The 15,316-nt window shown below is 44.0% G+C and overlaps 1 protein-coding gene across 1 annotated transcript in view; it reads right to left on the bottom strand.

Moving 5' to 3' along the window:
* Positions 1-2,558: 2,558 nt before the first annotated feature.
* Positions 2,559-15,316, bottom strand: part of LOC142295536 (dysbindin domain-containing protein 2-like) — a 32,054-nt gene continuing 19,296 nt past the window's right edge. The window contains exons 3-4 of the mRNA XM_075338635.1: positions 5,001-5,138; positions 2,559-3,344 (exon numbers count right to left, since the gene is read on the bottom strand). Of these exons, the coding sequence (XP_075194750.1) occupies positions 3,154-3,344; positions 5,001-5,138 (329 nt within the window). The 3' untranslated portion in view covers positions 2,559-3,153. The remainder of the gene's footprint in view (positions 3,345-5,000; positions 5,139-15,316) is intronic.

Genomic DNA, 15,316 nt, shown 5'->3' with positions numbered 1-15,316 from the left:
GCCTCCCTCCAGCCTCCCCCCAGTCTCAGCCTCTGCCTCCCTCCAGCCTCCCCCCAGTCTCAGCCTCTGCCTCCCTCCAGTATCAGCCTTTGCCGCCTCCCCCCCCCCGCATGCGCAGATCTCTGGTCTGCATTAGAGACACTCCCACGCTCCTTATGAATCCACTTACCTGCTCCAGTGCCCGCCGCCATCTTCCTGGCTCACGTGAGTATCCTCCTCTGACACCGGCTTCCATCACGGCGTCCTCCGCGGCGTCCTGCTGTGAGCTCTGCATGTGACGTCCACACAGCAGTGGACGCAGCACAGAGGAAGGAGCTGATTGGCGCGCGCCCGTGACCACGGAAGTGCAGGCGCCGGCAGTTCCGGGGTCAATCAGCTCCCTGTGCTCGACGGCCACAAAAAAAAATGTAAAAAAAAAAAATTTTTTTTTTTTGCTGCCAGAAGGTGCCGCCCCTCACAATCTGCCGCCCTAGGCACCGGACCACGGGTGCCTAATGGTAAATACGGCCCTGTCTAGGGGATCAAACAGCCATGGTTGGTGCAAACATGATCGCGGATGATGCAGCAGGATGTCACCTATAGTGTACAGCCGACAGCTGCTGCATATTCACTTGTCAGGGGATGGTATTCTCTTATATCTAAGGTCAGTAAATAGGCATATTAGTGGTTAAAAAATAGGTAATTGTATGGACGCATATGGGGGGCGCTGGTGTTTTGTATGCCAGTCTTGATCCAGGGTGCAATGGAGTGCTCCAAAAATGTGCGTCACTGTGTTGTAACTTGTAGAGCCATGGCCAGTCTACTTTTTTTGCTGAAGCATCATTTCTGCAAAATTATAAATAGCACAAAAATTATGGAACATATAATTCTTATGTCAGATTACAGTTGTTAGATTTCATTTATTAGGAATATTGCCAAACATACCAGGCCTTAAGATCATAAAACTTTCTGTAATCTGGCATCAACACAATATGACAGTTGTCAAATCATGTTCAGGATTATTGTTAAAAGAAGTACCATATATGTTTTTGTTGTCATCTGCTAATGTGCTCAGATCTTGTGAAATTTTGCATAAAATTTAATTTGTCATCCACAATATGAATCTAGAGTCATGGGACTTTCCAGTTGCTAGGGCAACCACTAGGGGGCGGGCACCATTGGGGGTAGAGGTAGGCGCAACACACTCATACAGACAGATAAGTCGGGACCATTGTTCTGACAAGATACTTCTGGAACTCTTGGACTTCACTAGGCCCGGGTTCCTAACTGCCGAGGGAGACATCCTAGGAAAAGGACACTTTCTCTCTTCAAACACCGGTGGTGGCTCTTTACTTGCTTGGGATTGACCGGAGCCCACAACGGCAGAGACCAGCACCCGGGTGCAGCTTTAAAGCAGTGAGTAAAAGAACCTGGAACCGCAGTTGGCGACTCAGACTCTGATTAGCGACGTCGTCACCCTGCGCTCCGGCAATTCCAATGGACTGCCAATCCCCGTCATCCCACCCGGGGCCTGCTACGCCTGTGGGGAGCGACACCATCCCGGCTGCCATAACACCCGCCCCGGTGAGGAATTCTGCAGCGGTGGCTACTCCCTGGCCGCATACCACAGGTGGCGTCACGACAAACTGTCCCCATCACCCCGCTATCCCTTCCTTTTACTGTACGCCTCGGGGCAACGGATACGGGCAAGGCCACCCGTGACATCGCCTGACCCGATCTGCAACGGCCCAACAACGAATATGTTAACCACCTGCTCCGAGGGGCAGTACAAATATTGAGGAGTATAAGAGATCACTGAGCCCTTGGCCATGCCAAGGCTGCAACAAAGCCCCCTCATTTGTATATGAGTTAAAAGTCATTTTCTCAGGCACTGTTGAACTAGTATGATTTTATATGAGCTGAGTATCGTATATAAGTGTATGACTCATTTACTATGCCTCACTTTTAGGATCGCTACTTCCAATAGGTGGCGCTGTGCTAGAGTTTGTCTCCTTTACTGGAGAGACAATTTGAATATTTCCTAGAGGGGCGTGGCAGCTATAAGTCCCCTTACCTGGCAGCCAGACTGGCTTGCAAAGTCTCCTTAAGGAGAATAGTGTTCCCCCGTGGTCCCCACATAGCTTTCTCATGAGCCAGATCAGACACCCCCATACTTTGCACTGACGAGGGGCAAGCACCCCGAAACACTGTGTCTGCAAATTGGGATTCTGATCTGGCTTATATATCCTGAGTCATATTGCAAAGGATTGTTGAAAATCCACTTGTGACTTTTAGGATCGCTACTTCCAATAGGTGGCGCTGTGCTAGAGTTTGTCTCCTTTACTGGAGAGACAATTTTACTATGCCTGTAAATTCATCTTTTACTCTAGAAACAGATGCCAGATTAACAGATTTTCAGGATTATCCGATGGCATGTACATATTTGTTTATCTAACAGAATTCCTTGGAATGTTGATTCTGTTTTTCCCAGAATCATCAATACTAGTACATTGTATCAAAAGGAATAATGACAACATCACAGTTACAGTAGAAATAACCTCCTGGATTCACTCATCCTCATCGCCACTGACATTTATTAAATGCATCATTTTTGTACCATTTGAAGTAATCGATGTACAAAGCTTTTATACTGAAATAGGGTTTCAATAAAAGCAAATTCTACGGTGTAACAATCCATACCTGAAAGAAGCTGAATACTGAGGATTGCCACTTGTCATCATTAGTAATTTCACTAGGGGGCGCCATAGGTAGCCTTCAATCTCTGATATACGGTAATCTCTGGAGGATTATGATCACGTTACTGCTTCATCTGACTTCACATGGTGCGGACGGAAATAGAAGGATGTTACACTTTTGTTCCTAGAACATGATTATTAATAGATGGGGCCTTGAAAGGGCAGCCTGACCTTACTCACCAACAAACCAGAACAGAAATGTGCTGTGAAAAAACACTGGAATGCATTAAAAACCCTAATTATTAAAACACAACTTTGGAGCTATAAAATGCCCATCCTATACAGCCATCAGCAACAATTCATGAGGAACGCTTAGCATTTTCCCCATTTATAATCTACCATTATACATTTGTAACCCAGAACAGCAGCCGTGGTGGGCACAGGCGAGCACCATAGTCTATGCAGAGGAGGCAGCAGGTTATTGAGGGTCAGACAAGGCCGCCTTGCTGTGGTCGTTGTGGTCAGATTCCAGATGGAGGATGCGTTCTTTGGATTGCTCATCTGGCCCATCTTCTTGTCTGTCACCACTGGCCTGTGCTGGATGCTGCTGGCCGGGACTAGGAGAAAATGGGAAGCGAAGTCTAAAATAGTCCATTCCTTGGAAATCCCCTGTAACAAAAATGGAAAAAAAAAACACATCTTACACAAGGCACTGATGCTAAGTTTCCAAACGCAAAACAATAAAATATCTTTCTGGGCACTTAGCTCATGTCCACTAGGCGACGTTCCCATTTTATACTTTACTGCGGCCATATTTTCCCCTAATTTATCAGACGGGGACCACAAGAATGTCCTTTTGGTTTCTGCTTAGCTGGCATATGTCTGCATGCCGACCGCTTTCCTTTATGAAGGACTAGTTCCTGACTTCTCATATTAATGCAGAGGTAACCCTTCATTGATATCACTCACGTGTGATTAGCTCCTTCCAAATCTCATACTGTACAATATGGCACTATATCCAACACTGGTGTATTAATCTGTTCTGAACGCCAGACGTGTTCTGAAGACGTCTGACACTGCAAACTAATGCTATTGTCGGAAGGAAAATGTAAATTAAGGTCTTCAACATGGTAACGCAGTAGCATGCAGGCAGGCTGCATACAACTGCAAACTGCTGTTATATAGGGTTGTATAGAGTATACCGCCAGACTGCGGTTATATAGGGTGGTATACAGTATACCGCCAGATTGCTGTTATATAGGGTGGTATAGAGTATACCGCCAGATTGCTGTTATATAGGGTGGTATAGAGTATACCGCCAGATTGCTGTTATATAGGGTGGTATAGAGTATACCGCCAGATTGCTGTTATATAGGGTGGTATAGAATATACTACTAGACTGCTGTTATATAGGGTGGTATAGAGTATACCGCCAGACTGCTGTTATATAGGGTGGTATAGAATATACCGCCAGACTGCTGTTATATAGGGTGGTATAGAGTATACCGCCAGACTGCTGTTATATAGGGTGGTATAGAGTATATAGAGTATACCGCCAGACTGATGTTATATAGGGTGGTATAGAGTATACCGCCAGACTGCTGTTATATAGGGTGGTATAGAGTATATAGAGTATACCGCCAGACTGATGTTATATAGGGTGGTATAGAGTATATAGAGTATACTGCCAGACTGCTGTTATATAGGGTGGTATAGAGTATATAGAGTATACCGCCAGACTGATGTTAGGCCACATTCACACATTGAGCGTTTGGTGAGTTTTTATTTCAGTATTTGTAAGATAAGACAAGTGGGTGATAAATCCAGAAGTGGTGATGTGTTTCTATTATGCTTTTCTTGTGATTGTTCCACTCCTGGTTTTGCCTTACAAATCCTGAGATAAAAATGGGCAGCATGGTAGCTCAGTTGTTAGCATTGCAGTTTTCCTGGGTTCAAATCCCACCAAGGACAACATCTGCAAGGAGTTGGTACATGCTCCCCGTGTTTGCGTGGATTTCCTCCGGTTTCTTACCACACTATAAAGATATATTGATAGGGAAATAGATTGTGAGCCCCAATGGGCTGTGAAGTGCTGTCTGTAAAGCGCTGTGGAATTAATAGGTGAGTAAATAGAGATATACTCAATGTGTGCACATGGCCTTAAAGAAACATTTCCAGGTTACATCTATTTATCAAAAAATTTAAACTAAATACATTTTTTTCTAGTTGTATGAAAGTTGATTATTTGTTATTACTTTCTATCAGGCTTACGCTGGATCTTTATGTTAAACTTTTGACAACCTAATTAAAGAGTATACTACTAACCAGGAGTAAGTAACGGGCTGATGGGGTCTTCAGACTGGTGAAAGGCATCACTGGGCTCCAGCTCACTAATGTCCAGTGGTTCAGACAGTTCCAGGGAGTCAATATTCACTTCCATCGATGATACACTGTCCAGTGGAGCTGCAGGAGAGAAAAGAAAGATTCACCTTAACTATGCCCAGTGCACAAAGTAGGACTAATATCTGATGAATGATGCTCACATTCAATCTATGTGTCCAGTATTATTCCTTATATTTTTTGGTTTCGGCATCTCCACAGTGTGCATGAGTTTTTCTTTTGTGGTGGACAGATTAAAAATGTTTAGTTACTCTTGACGCATGATAAACAATGGGACCCCAATTCATACCGGTCTTTATGTCTTTTCTTCCTGGAGTAAAACTGGTTCTAATGGGCTCAGTTCCACATGTGTTTTGCACGAACAAGTGCAATCTGATAAAACATTGGATTGCTCTCACTCTAGTGCAAAACTATGGGGCAGCGTCCATCTGCAATTGATATCTCATGCCATATCGGCATGCGGAGTGAATTGCAGTATACTGTGTTTGGCAGCGATTCTCGGCTCATGCACCCCCATACAAGTCTATGGGAGAGTGTGAAACATCACACTGCACTCACATGTCATCTGACCGCAGTGCGATGTATGTAGAGACAGGCCGCAGAGGAGATGGGAGAAAGTGTTCCTCCCATCTTCTCCGCAGCTGTGATACGAATGCAGCAGATCAGTCAGACCAGACGTCCCTTTGCTGACGCTCACAGCAGAGGGTCATTAGCATATCGCTTCCGATGCTCTCGCATCGAAAGCTATGCGCAAGTGGAACTGAGCCCAAGGGAAACTATAACATTGGTTTGTCTACATCCACATGACTGTCTCTGCACAAAGAACTATAGCTTCTCATAAGCCAGATCAGATACCCATACTTTGCACTGACAAGGGGCAATCACCCCGAAACACCGTGTCTGCAAATTGGGGTTCTGATCTGGCATTAATCCTTAGTCATTTGAAAAGGCTTGTTAAAAAGCCACTTTTGACTTTTAGAATTGCTACTTCCAATAGGTGGCGCTAGAGTTTGTCTCCTTCCTCCCTGGGAGACAATAGGGACACAGCTAGCATGTGGAAGAAGTTGCTTTGGTCAGATGAGAACAAAGTAGAACTTTGTTTTTAGCTAAATGCAAAACATTAGGTGTGGTGGAAAACTATCACTGCTCATCAACCTGAAAACAGCATTCCCACTGTCAAACACAGTGGTGGCAGCATCATGCTGTGGGGATGCTTTTCTTCAGCAGGGATATGGAAGTTGGTCAGAGTTGATTGAAAGATGGATGGAGCTAAATAAAGGAAAATTCTTGAGGAAAACCTGTTAGAAGCTGCAAATGACTTGAAACTGGGGCATAGATGCAGCAGAGTATTGCAAATCAATTCCCATTCATTTGAATAGGCAAGATGCTGGATGTCGTACCCCACCAATCTGATATTAATGACATATTGTAAAGATAGGCCATCTATATAAGTTCTGGAGAACGTGTGCTGTTTCTCCTTTGCATGGGACTCGCTAACTTCTATGGGTCAGTTTTAAATAGAGCATTAGAAGAAATAGCTGTTTCGGGTGCAGCTCATCCTCATGGGAGAGGGCGCTAGGCTTTGAAAATGTTGCACTGTTTTGCCCTATACAAAAGCACGTAAATGACAGCACAGGGGCATCCCTTTCAAAAGGGGATCCCATACAGGAAACCTACTCATTGCTTAGTGACAATTTATGTTATTCTTTAATATACTTTGTCTTTCAGTTCCTTATTTCTGGTCTCTACTTGCTGCTAGGAAATAAAAAGGTGAAGTCTGATTGCTTGGATCTCTCTATAAGGCCTTGTGCAGATGTAAAGAGGTGGTCGGATTCCCCCACTCCTTCTTAATGTGTGTTATATGTAATGTGTGTTATTGCAGGGAGATATCCTATTTTGTTATATTAAAGTGTAAGTTGTTATGTATGATTAAATGTATAATCGTATAAGTGTTAGCTGATAGGTATTTGGATGATGTGTAATGCTGTATGCTAAGATTTATTGTAACGTAGGGACCAAGAGTGCAGGAGGGGATGTAAGTGGCAGATAGCTAGTTTGTTAGCCATAGGAAGAGTAATATGCGCAGGTGCAGCAGATCTAGAGATAGATACAGTACTTTGGTAACATGGGAGACTCGGAGCACAGAGGGAGGAGTGACAGGGGGTAGGTAGCCAGACAGGCCAGGAAGTCAATTGAGTTCTGCAGAGAGGTTCCTGGGGCAAACAAGCTGTGTTTTCAGGGTCTGCCCATGAACCGGGAGGTCTCCTCCATTGTGCCCTAAAGACACGGGTAGCCGCAGAGCCAAGACACGGGGAAGAACAGAAGTCAGACTCGGCCGCTGGAGGGCTAGACAAGAAGATACTCCATAGAACAGCGGCAGCAGGACAGGAATGTAGACGGAAATTGGCCATGTCTGTCCAGGAGCCGCCTGTTATGAAGATTGCTAATCAAATACAAAGTTTGTGGTTGAGTTGCAAAGAAACTGCGTTTGTGATGTGTTGCCCAACTACGTCTCCAATGGGGAGACTGGTGACAGGGTGGAGGACGTACCGCAGAGGACGCAAGTAAGTGTCGCACCCCCCAGCCGGGGTGCAACACATGCACAAATCCAGATTAAGAAAGGAGAGTGGAGCCCTGCTGGCCATCACCTGGCTCCCTCTTTCACAGACATCCGTACTTTCAGTATGAGTGTTTCTGAGAATCAGACACCATTTAAGTCTACGGGTCTGTGATAAACAATGGGACCCCACCGATTGGGATGAAATCCTAGTGTGGTCTAATTTTTATCGACTGACACGATGGATAAGGTGGAGAAACTTTTTTTCAATTATTCTCCACCTCTGAGAAAAACGGATCACATTCTGATGAGACTATGATCAAATTCCAATCAGAGTCTGATTAGCATTATTGGACCGTTTTTCTCAGATAGAAATAATACAGTCGTGTGAACACTGCCTCACCCTGATTTAAATTTTGGGAGGACACCTCCCATTGAACCCAGCGGAGAAACCTGCATGTATCAGACATACGAATCCAAGAAATGCCAGACATTTTAAAAATATATCAGTGTAAATAAAATAGATGACTCCTGATCCAACACTGTTTAAAGAGAACCTGTCACATCTCAAAACGCCATGAACTTGGCAGGTTAATCTGCAGGTTAATCGCGTTTTGAAACTGCCTGGTATCTGCATTGAAAGCTGGCTACTTGGAGAAAATGAACTTTATTCTTCCCAGCAGCCTCTGGATTTCAGTCATGCAGGTGCAGCTTCAGTCACCATTCAGTATATAGTAAGTGGCGGCTGTAACCTTGCACCGGCTCTGCGGCTCTGACTGAAAGCTGGCTCTATAGGGTATCAGTGTTGAGCTATCAGATAGTGGGTTCATTTGAATGGGTTAAAAATGAAGCAAAAACGCCTGCAGAACTGACATGCTGCAGATTTCAAACTGCTTCAAATCAGCAAGCTAAAAAGAAGCAGCATGTGAATGAGATTTTTAGGAAATCTTATTCTCTTTGTTGGTTTACTAAGATGCAATGGAAAAATGCAACGAAACTGCAATAGGCGAGCATGCCCTTAGGGCTTATCTGAAGCCATGAAGCGTACACAGGGATGCACAACAGTTTTTGGTCCAAGGGCCAAAATGCCATACTGAACCAATCTCATTTTAAAGGGGTAGGTACATGTAAACATCACCAGAACCACCATCAGTAAATTAATACATCTCCAGAAGCAGCTTTTAAGTATGAGGAGGATTTGGAAAGTTTCTGCTCCCAAAAAATCAGTGTGAACACATGCTAATTTAAACTGCGTTTTTGGAACAGAGACTCACCAAATCCTCATAAAAATACTCAAAATTTAGAGATTTGAGATTAAGGTCAGCCCCATATATTTTATGTAGAAACCTACAATTCCCAGTATACGCTTAACATTATGAGATGCTGAGAGTTGCTATTACTAGTAATCACCAGACTGGGAACCATAGGGAACCTCAGTATTGACAAAACGTAGTCAGTATCTATCACAAATAAGCATTTACTTTACATCCAGGGACCTTATAGATGACATCTTCCCTGATTGGATTCATTTCCGTCCCTTTTGTCTCCACGTAGTACAGATCCCATGATGAGATTGCATGCCCACAGCTCGTCTCTGCAGACTTCCCTCTTCTTCGCCTTCAGAAGCACTCCCCAACATGATTCCCTTAAAAGGAACCTGCCACCAGTAAGCCCCTATACATAGCATTCTAGAATACTACAGTATATATAAGAGCCCAGGCTGCTTTGTATAATGTATAAAGCACCTTTTATGATACTCACCTGTGCATTGCTGGTCTTGGTCCAGTGCCTCCTATCTTCTTGCAATCACCGTCCTCCTTCCCTGCTCCTTGTGGATAATGCATCCTAATTATCCACAAAGAGGGTAAATTGCGCTCCTCTCTGCCCTGCTGAGGACAGATCAAAGTATTTTAGTCTTTGACCTTTATCCGCACCTGCGCATTACAGTAGTTTGCTCTGCCCTCAGTGGGGAGAGAGAAGAGTGAGTGGTCAGGAGCACAATGGACACCTCTGTGTGGATGATGTAAGACACGTCATCCACACAGAGCAGGGAAGGAGGATGGAGATTAAAGGAAGAGAGGAGGCACTGGACCGAGACCAGTGACGCTTATCGGACCCGATCGCCCCGCAGGTGTGTATAATAAAGGTGTTTTTTTCATTGCAAAGAGTGGTCTGGGCACTTCTATACAGCAATCTAGAAAAAATATCTCACATCCTGCACTCCTAAATAAGAACTTACTGTTACTGTGTTTCCTGCACTAAATATCCCTCCCCCACACTGCCCCTCTAGACAATATGCCCCCCACACTGCCCCTTTCCATATTGTCCCCCATACTGCCCCTCTCCATAATGTCATCTATTCACACTGCTTCTATCCATATTATCTCCCCCACACTGCCCCTCTCCATAAAATCCCTCCCACACATTGCCTCTCTCCTTATCTCCTTACACTGCCCCTCTCCATAATACGTTACCCACTCCATAATATCCCCCCACACTGCCCCTCCATATTATTCCTCCCTCACACTGCCCCTCTATAATATACCCCCACACTGCCTCTCTCCTTATTGTCCCCCTCATATGTCTTTTTACATAAATTAAAAAATGTGCTTCTCAGAGCATCTGGGGCATCACAGCTCTGGACCAGACCCCAATCAGAGGACAATAAAACTTTCACACTGCTTATCTATGAACTGCTACAATATTTATGGCCACAACTTTTTGTCCCCTTGCTATACTGATTGTTCTGCTTCACATAACTTGTGTTCTTTACTGCACTATTCTATGTCCTGTTGTGTATAAATATGTGACTCTTCAGATTTTGTATTATACTGAGCCTGATGAAGAGACCTGAGTAGTCTTGAAAGCTTGCTATTATGACCATCTTTTCAGTTGGCCATTAAAAGGTATCAAACACTGAGGGCTCTCAGTTCGTTTAAACAATTTTTTTGTCCCCCTCATTCTGAACATCTTTATAATATCAACACCCCACACACTCTCCAAAATATCCCCTCAAACGACCCCTTTCCCTAATATTCCTCCCACAACACTGGCTATATTGTGCTCCCTTTAACAATATCTCCCCATAGTGTGTGTGTCTTGGCACATATTTAATTTAGTTCCTCCATAGAGTGCTTACTGGGGCCGATGTCTCTGATGTCTTTGCGGTGACGGCAGCAGCGTGATGATGTCAGCATGCTGCTGTAGGTCGGGGCAGGGGCTGACAAGTAGTCTTCTGCTCTACGACAGTTCCGGCACTCAGCTTTTCAAATGTATTATCGCCTGAGAGAAGCAAATACATTTGAATATTGGAAGCAGGGTGCAGCGACACCTCGACAGGTCCGTGGGCCGCAGCAAACCATTTGGGGGCCTGTATGTGGTGCTTGGCTGAGCTAAAATGTCTGAAGCTACATCTGTAGCAAAATTGTCATGTAATTCATGCAGATTTTCAGCAGATTGCAACTGTTGCATAGTAAAAATCCACACCACATATCAGTCTCTGTGCTTTAATTTTCTGTAGCATGTAGGAGAGTCACTTCTACTGCATTGCACTCAAATCTGCAGAAAATACCTAATAAGTGAGCATACCCTGAATGTGAACAATGTTACTGAAAGTAAGCAGAAATCTTGAAAATAAAAAAAATGTTGATTGTGTGGCCATTTTCTGAGACCTGCAATGTTCATTTTACGGCTGATAGAAGTATGTCAGGGCTTATTTTGTGCAGGGTGAGACTTTTTTATTGATAGATTATTTTGGGATAGTCATGATATATTGATGCCTTTTTACAGCATCTTTTGCTGCAAACAAAACACAATATTGGTTTGTTTAATTTCTTCTGTTTACAATTTTTACTGATTGTGCTCCATTCCACATTTGCGGCTGTTAGATGAGGTCCTAGCTGTGACACACAGCCACAGCCCAAGATCCCACTCCATACACACACTCCTGACTTACGCCATACATGTATAGTGGATGTCGTTAAAGGGAATTAGTCGCCAGGTTTTAGCCACCTCATCTGAGAGCAGCATTCTGTAGAGGCAGATATCCTGATTCCAGCTATGGGCCACTTAATGGGCTGCTTAGGGTAGTTTTGATAAAATCACTATTTAATCAGCAGTAGAATTATCATTAGAGGACTACTTGGCATGCTGCCAGGTAGTCCCGCTTATTCATGAGCTCTGTAAATCTGCTATATTTGAAGCAGAGAAAACAATTATTTTATCAAAATGACAGCAAACAGCTCAATAAGTGATACATCACTGGAGACAGGAACTCTGTCTCTACATTATGCTGCTCTCAGATGAGGTAGCAAAAACCTGGCGACAGATTGCCTTTAAGGGGTTAAAGATCAAGTATTCAAAGTGGATTTCCCCAAAATCACAAGTTATTCTCTATCCATAGGAGACAGGGTAACTTGCTAAATGCTGAGGTTTTGACCACTGAAACTGTAGATCCTCATCTTGAATTACGTGGAAGAGCGCATGGTTGGCCGCCACTCCATTCATTGTCAATGCGACTGCCTGAAATAGCAGAGAGCTGTACTCAGCTTTCTCTTGCAATGCCATTGACAATTAATGGAGCAGAGGCTAACCATGCTCTCCTTCACTCCATTCAAGATGAAGCTCTAGTGAAGTGTTCTTGGCATTCAAAAGCCTTGAACTTGGGATAACAGATTCCAAGCAGTCGGACACCTGTGATCTGCAAGTTATCTCCTATCGAACAGATAGAATATAACTTGCAATAATGGGAAAACGACTAAGAAAGTTGCAACTATTTTTTATAACTGAGTGGGTGACCCTACACAGCGATTGGAAGGAGATGGGCATACTGCCCACATTCCACCTTGAAGACACGAGTACAGTTATGATGTGTAATGTGTATTGTGAAATGCATTATTAGTGATAGATTGTATTTTGCCCAACAGTGGGGAAAGTTAGGATTAATGTTTGGGACTAGCCCAGAGTGGGAGGGGTTAAAGTGAAGGGTCAGATAGTTTCCTGCCAGGAGATTAGATAGGGCTAGCGGGCAGTAAAACTGGACCTATGGCCTGAATAGTATGAAATGCCTCGTGATGTGGGTGTCCTTGACATGAGTGGAGACCAAGACAGTGGATAGCGTAATCCTGAGTAAAGAGGAAGGAAAATGGACAGAAGGACAGAGTGGTCAACCGGAGATGGGTACTGGGACAGGACGCCAAGCAATACGGCACTGGGTTTATCACTCTGAGAGGTAACGGGCCAAGATGGAACAGAAAACATCAGATGAAGAGAGTCTCCCGATGGGAGTTCCAAGGCGTCACAAGTAGAGAAGCTAATTACAGGCCATATTGGCAGAATAGTTCTGTGACGGGGTCCTTCTCCCATATCACACAATCAACAGAGCGAGAGATGGCTGAAGAATCTAAAGAGCATTTATGCCAAGCAAATCAAATGGTCCATAACATAATACACCATACAGAGGATAAAAATACAGTAGTAAAGAAACATGAATATAGTCCAGTAATAGTATAAATGTCCAGGTCTCTCTGAGGAGCCGCAGCTTTTCCCTCAAAGGATCAATCCTGCTTCTTCTCTCTTGTAAGTCTCACCCAGAATGACAAATCCCCCCAAGTAGAGAGTTTACAGTAGGTGGATTCAAGGCCCCCTCCCCCAGACTTAGGGACAGGAACACTACAGGAGGTAATTACCTACAGACAATACAATGTACACACAAGCAATACAAATAATATACAGTGAACCAAGCGTAAAATATGAACCTACACAGCCTGATACAGAGTACACCATATCCCACCATCACAAGTTCCTTTAAGAGGAAAAGAGGACACGGTACTGTGGGTTGAGAATAGTAGCTTCACTCACTTGCCCATAATATAGTGCTAGGGTTTGGTGAAAGAAACAAGACTAGCTGAAGCAGAAACAAGTAAACTTGAAGAAGTAAAGAGACTGTGTGTGAAAATGCTCCAAGTTGGAAAGGAAATGTTTGTGAAGTTATGTTAAGTTTATATTTCAGTAGAGTGGTGGTCTCTAACTGTTCAACATTTGGTCCAGGCCAGCAGAAGACCCTGCCATCATGAAGCCTGCAAGGGCGTAGCGGCCCCATAGCACAAGTTCATAAACCCATCCAGGTCCCCCACCTTTATAAAACATGGCGGGGCGTAAGAGACAAGTATCTTGCCCCCTCTGCCATGTTACAGGTACACATAAAGAGATAGCTGTCTGTCATGGATTAGGACCACTCAATGATCTCACATGTTCTACTGAATGTTACTCCTACAAACTATATGTAAATCAGCATAGTTTATCCAGCTCTATAATATGATGACCAGAGATTGGACTCAGTGTTCAATATGACAATTACATATTAGATCATTTTATTTAGATGACTAATGAGCTGAAAACCATTGGTTGGTCATGCCCAGGAGAATTGCATATGATTTCTGCATTATATCACAGTAATGTAAGTGCAGCTGAAGAATTCCATGCATTCCATTACAGACCTGTATGCCCCAGGAGCACACTGTACACTATCACATTTTCAGCATAATTTGAGATACTGAACATATTTTTCAGCAATGTTTGTAATATATAACATTCTTCTATATTTTTGCCTCTTTTTTTGGGGGGGGGGGGGGCGTTGGCAGTACAGTATGTATGATACCCATATACTTACAGAGGACTAGTCACCAAGTCAAAGGCTATGTCCGCACGTTGCTTTTTACCTGCTTTTTACCTGCTTTTTTGCTGCTTTTTCAACTGCAGCGTTTAATGCCAAAATGGTTGTGTTCTGCTTTTCAAGCAACGTCTATGGGAATTTGGGTTTCTTGTCCGCACTATGCAGTTCAAACTGCTGCCTTTTTGTTGCAGAACTTTGGTCAAAAACTCAGCTTTGCAGTGCAAAACCCAAATGGCAAAAACAATTGACATGTCATTAAACGCTGCAGTTGAAAAAGCAGCAAAAAAGCAGGTAAAAAGCAACGTGCGCACATAGCCAAAGGTAGACAGTTTGTTCTGCACTTCTTTTAGTCGGTGCTGCTACCAACTAATCATTTTTTTTAAACTGCCACATGGTTCCAGAGATATGGGGCTTTTTTGCTCATTGCTAATTTTCATGGTCTTTAACAAGGGGGCGTTGCTCACAGGGACAGGACAGGTTTTAGACAAAGTGGGGCCCTGGGCAAAAGTTTAAAGTGGGGCCCTAAATACTCACATATTGCTCCATCACACTCAATTATTTAGATTGTATTTATATATGCTGAGTTCAGACTGGTAAGTGAGCGCAATCCACAGTATTCAAGTCTTTTGGTGCTTGTTTCCGGCCTCTTTACACAGAATGATGGAGACTGGTGGGCACAGGACGATCACTAATCAATCTGTCCCCTGCAGTATTGTAGAGCCCTACAGGTGCGGTGCAGCAGGGTATTACCCTTAGGGACTCCACGGGATGGAACGGTCGGGTCACAGGTAGGGAACCTTCGTTTTGGGATTTGCCGTGACGCCACTCTCAGAATTGCGGTCAGTGAGGACCACCACTGCAGGTTAAGGGATGCCTGGGGCTGATGGTGGGTGCAGTCAGTATAATAGCCTCCTGAGAGTGAGGCAAGCCCCAGGCCCCTGTGTATGTGTGTGGGACCACAGGTCGCAGAATGACTCAAACACAGTCCAAGAAGTCTTTTAACGTGTTTAC

The sequence above is a fragment of the Anomaloglossus baeobatrachus genome, chromosome 3, assembly GCF_048569485.1.
Source record: "Anomaloglossus baeobatrachus isolate aAnoBae1 chromosome 3, aAnoBae1.hap1, whole genome shotgun sequence".
In the NCBI taxonomy this organism is placed as follows: Eukaryota; Metazoa; Chordata; class Amphibia; order Anura; family Aromobatidae; genus Anomaloglossus; species Anomaloglossus baeobatrachus.
This window is presented reverse-complemented; position numbering and strand designations above follow the sequence as displayed.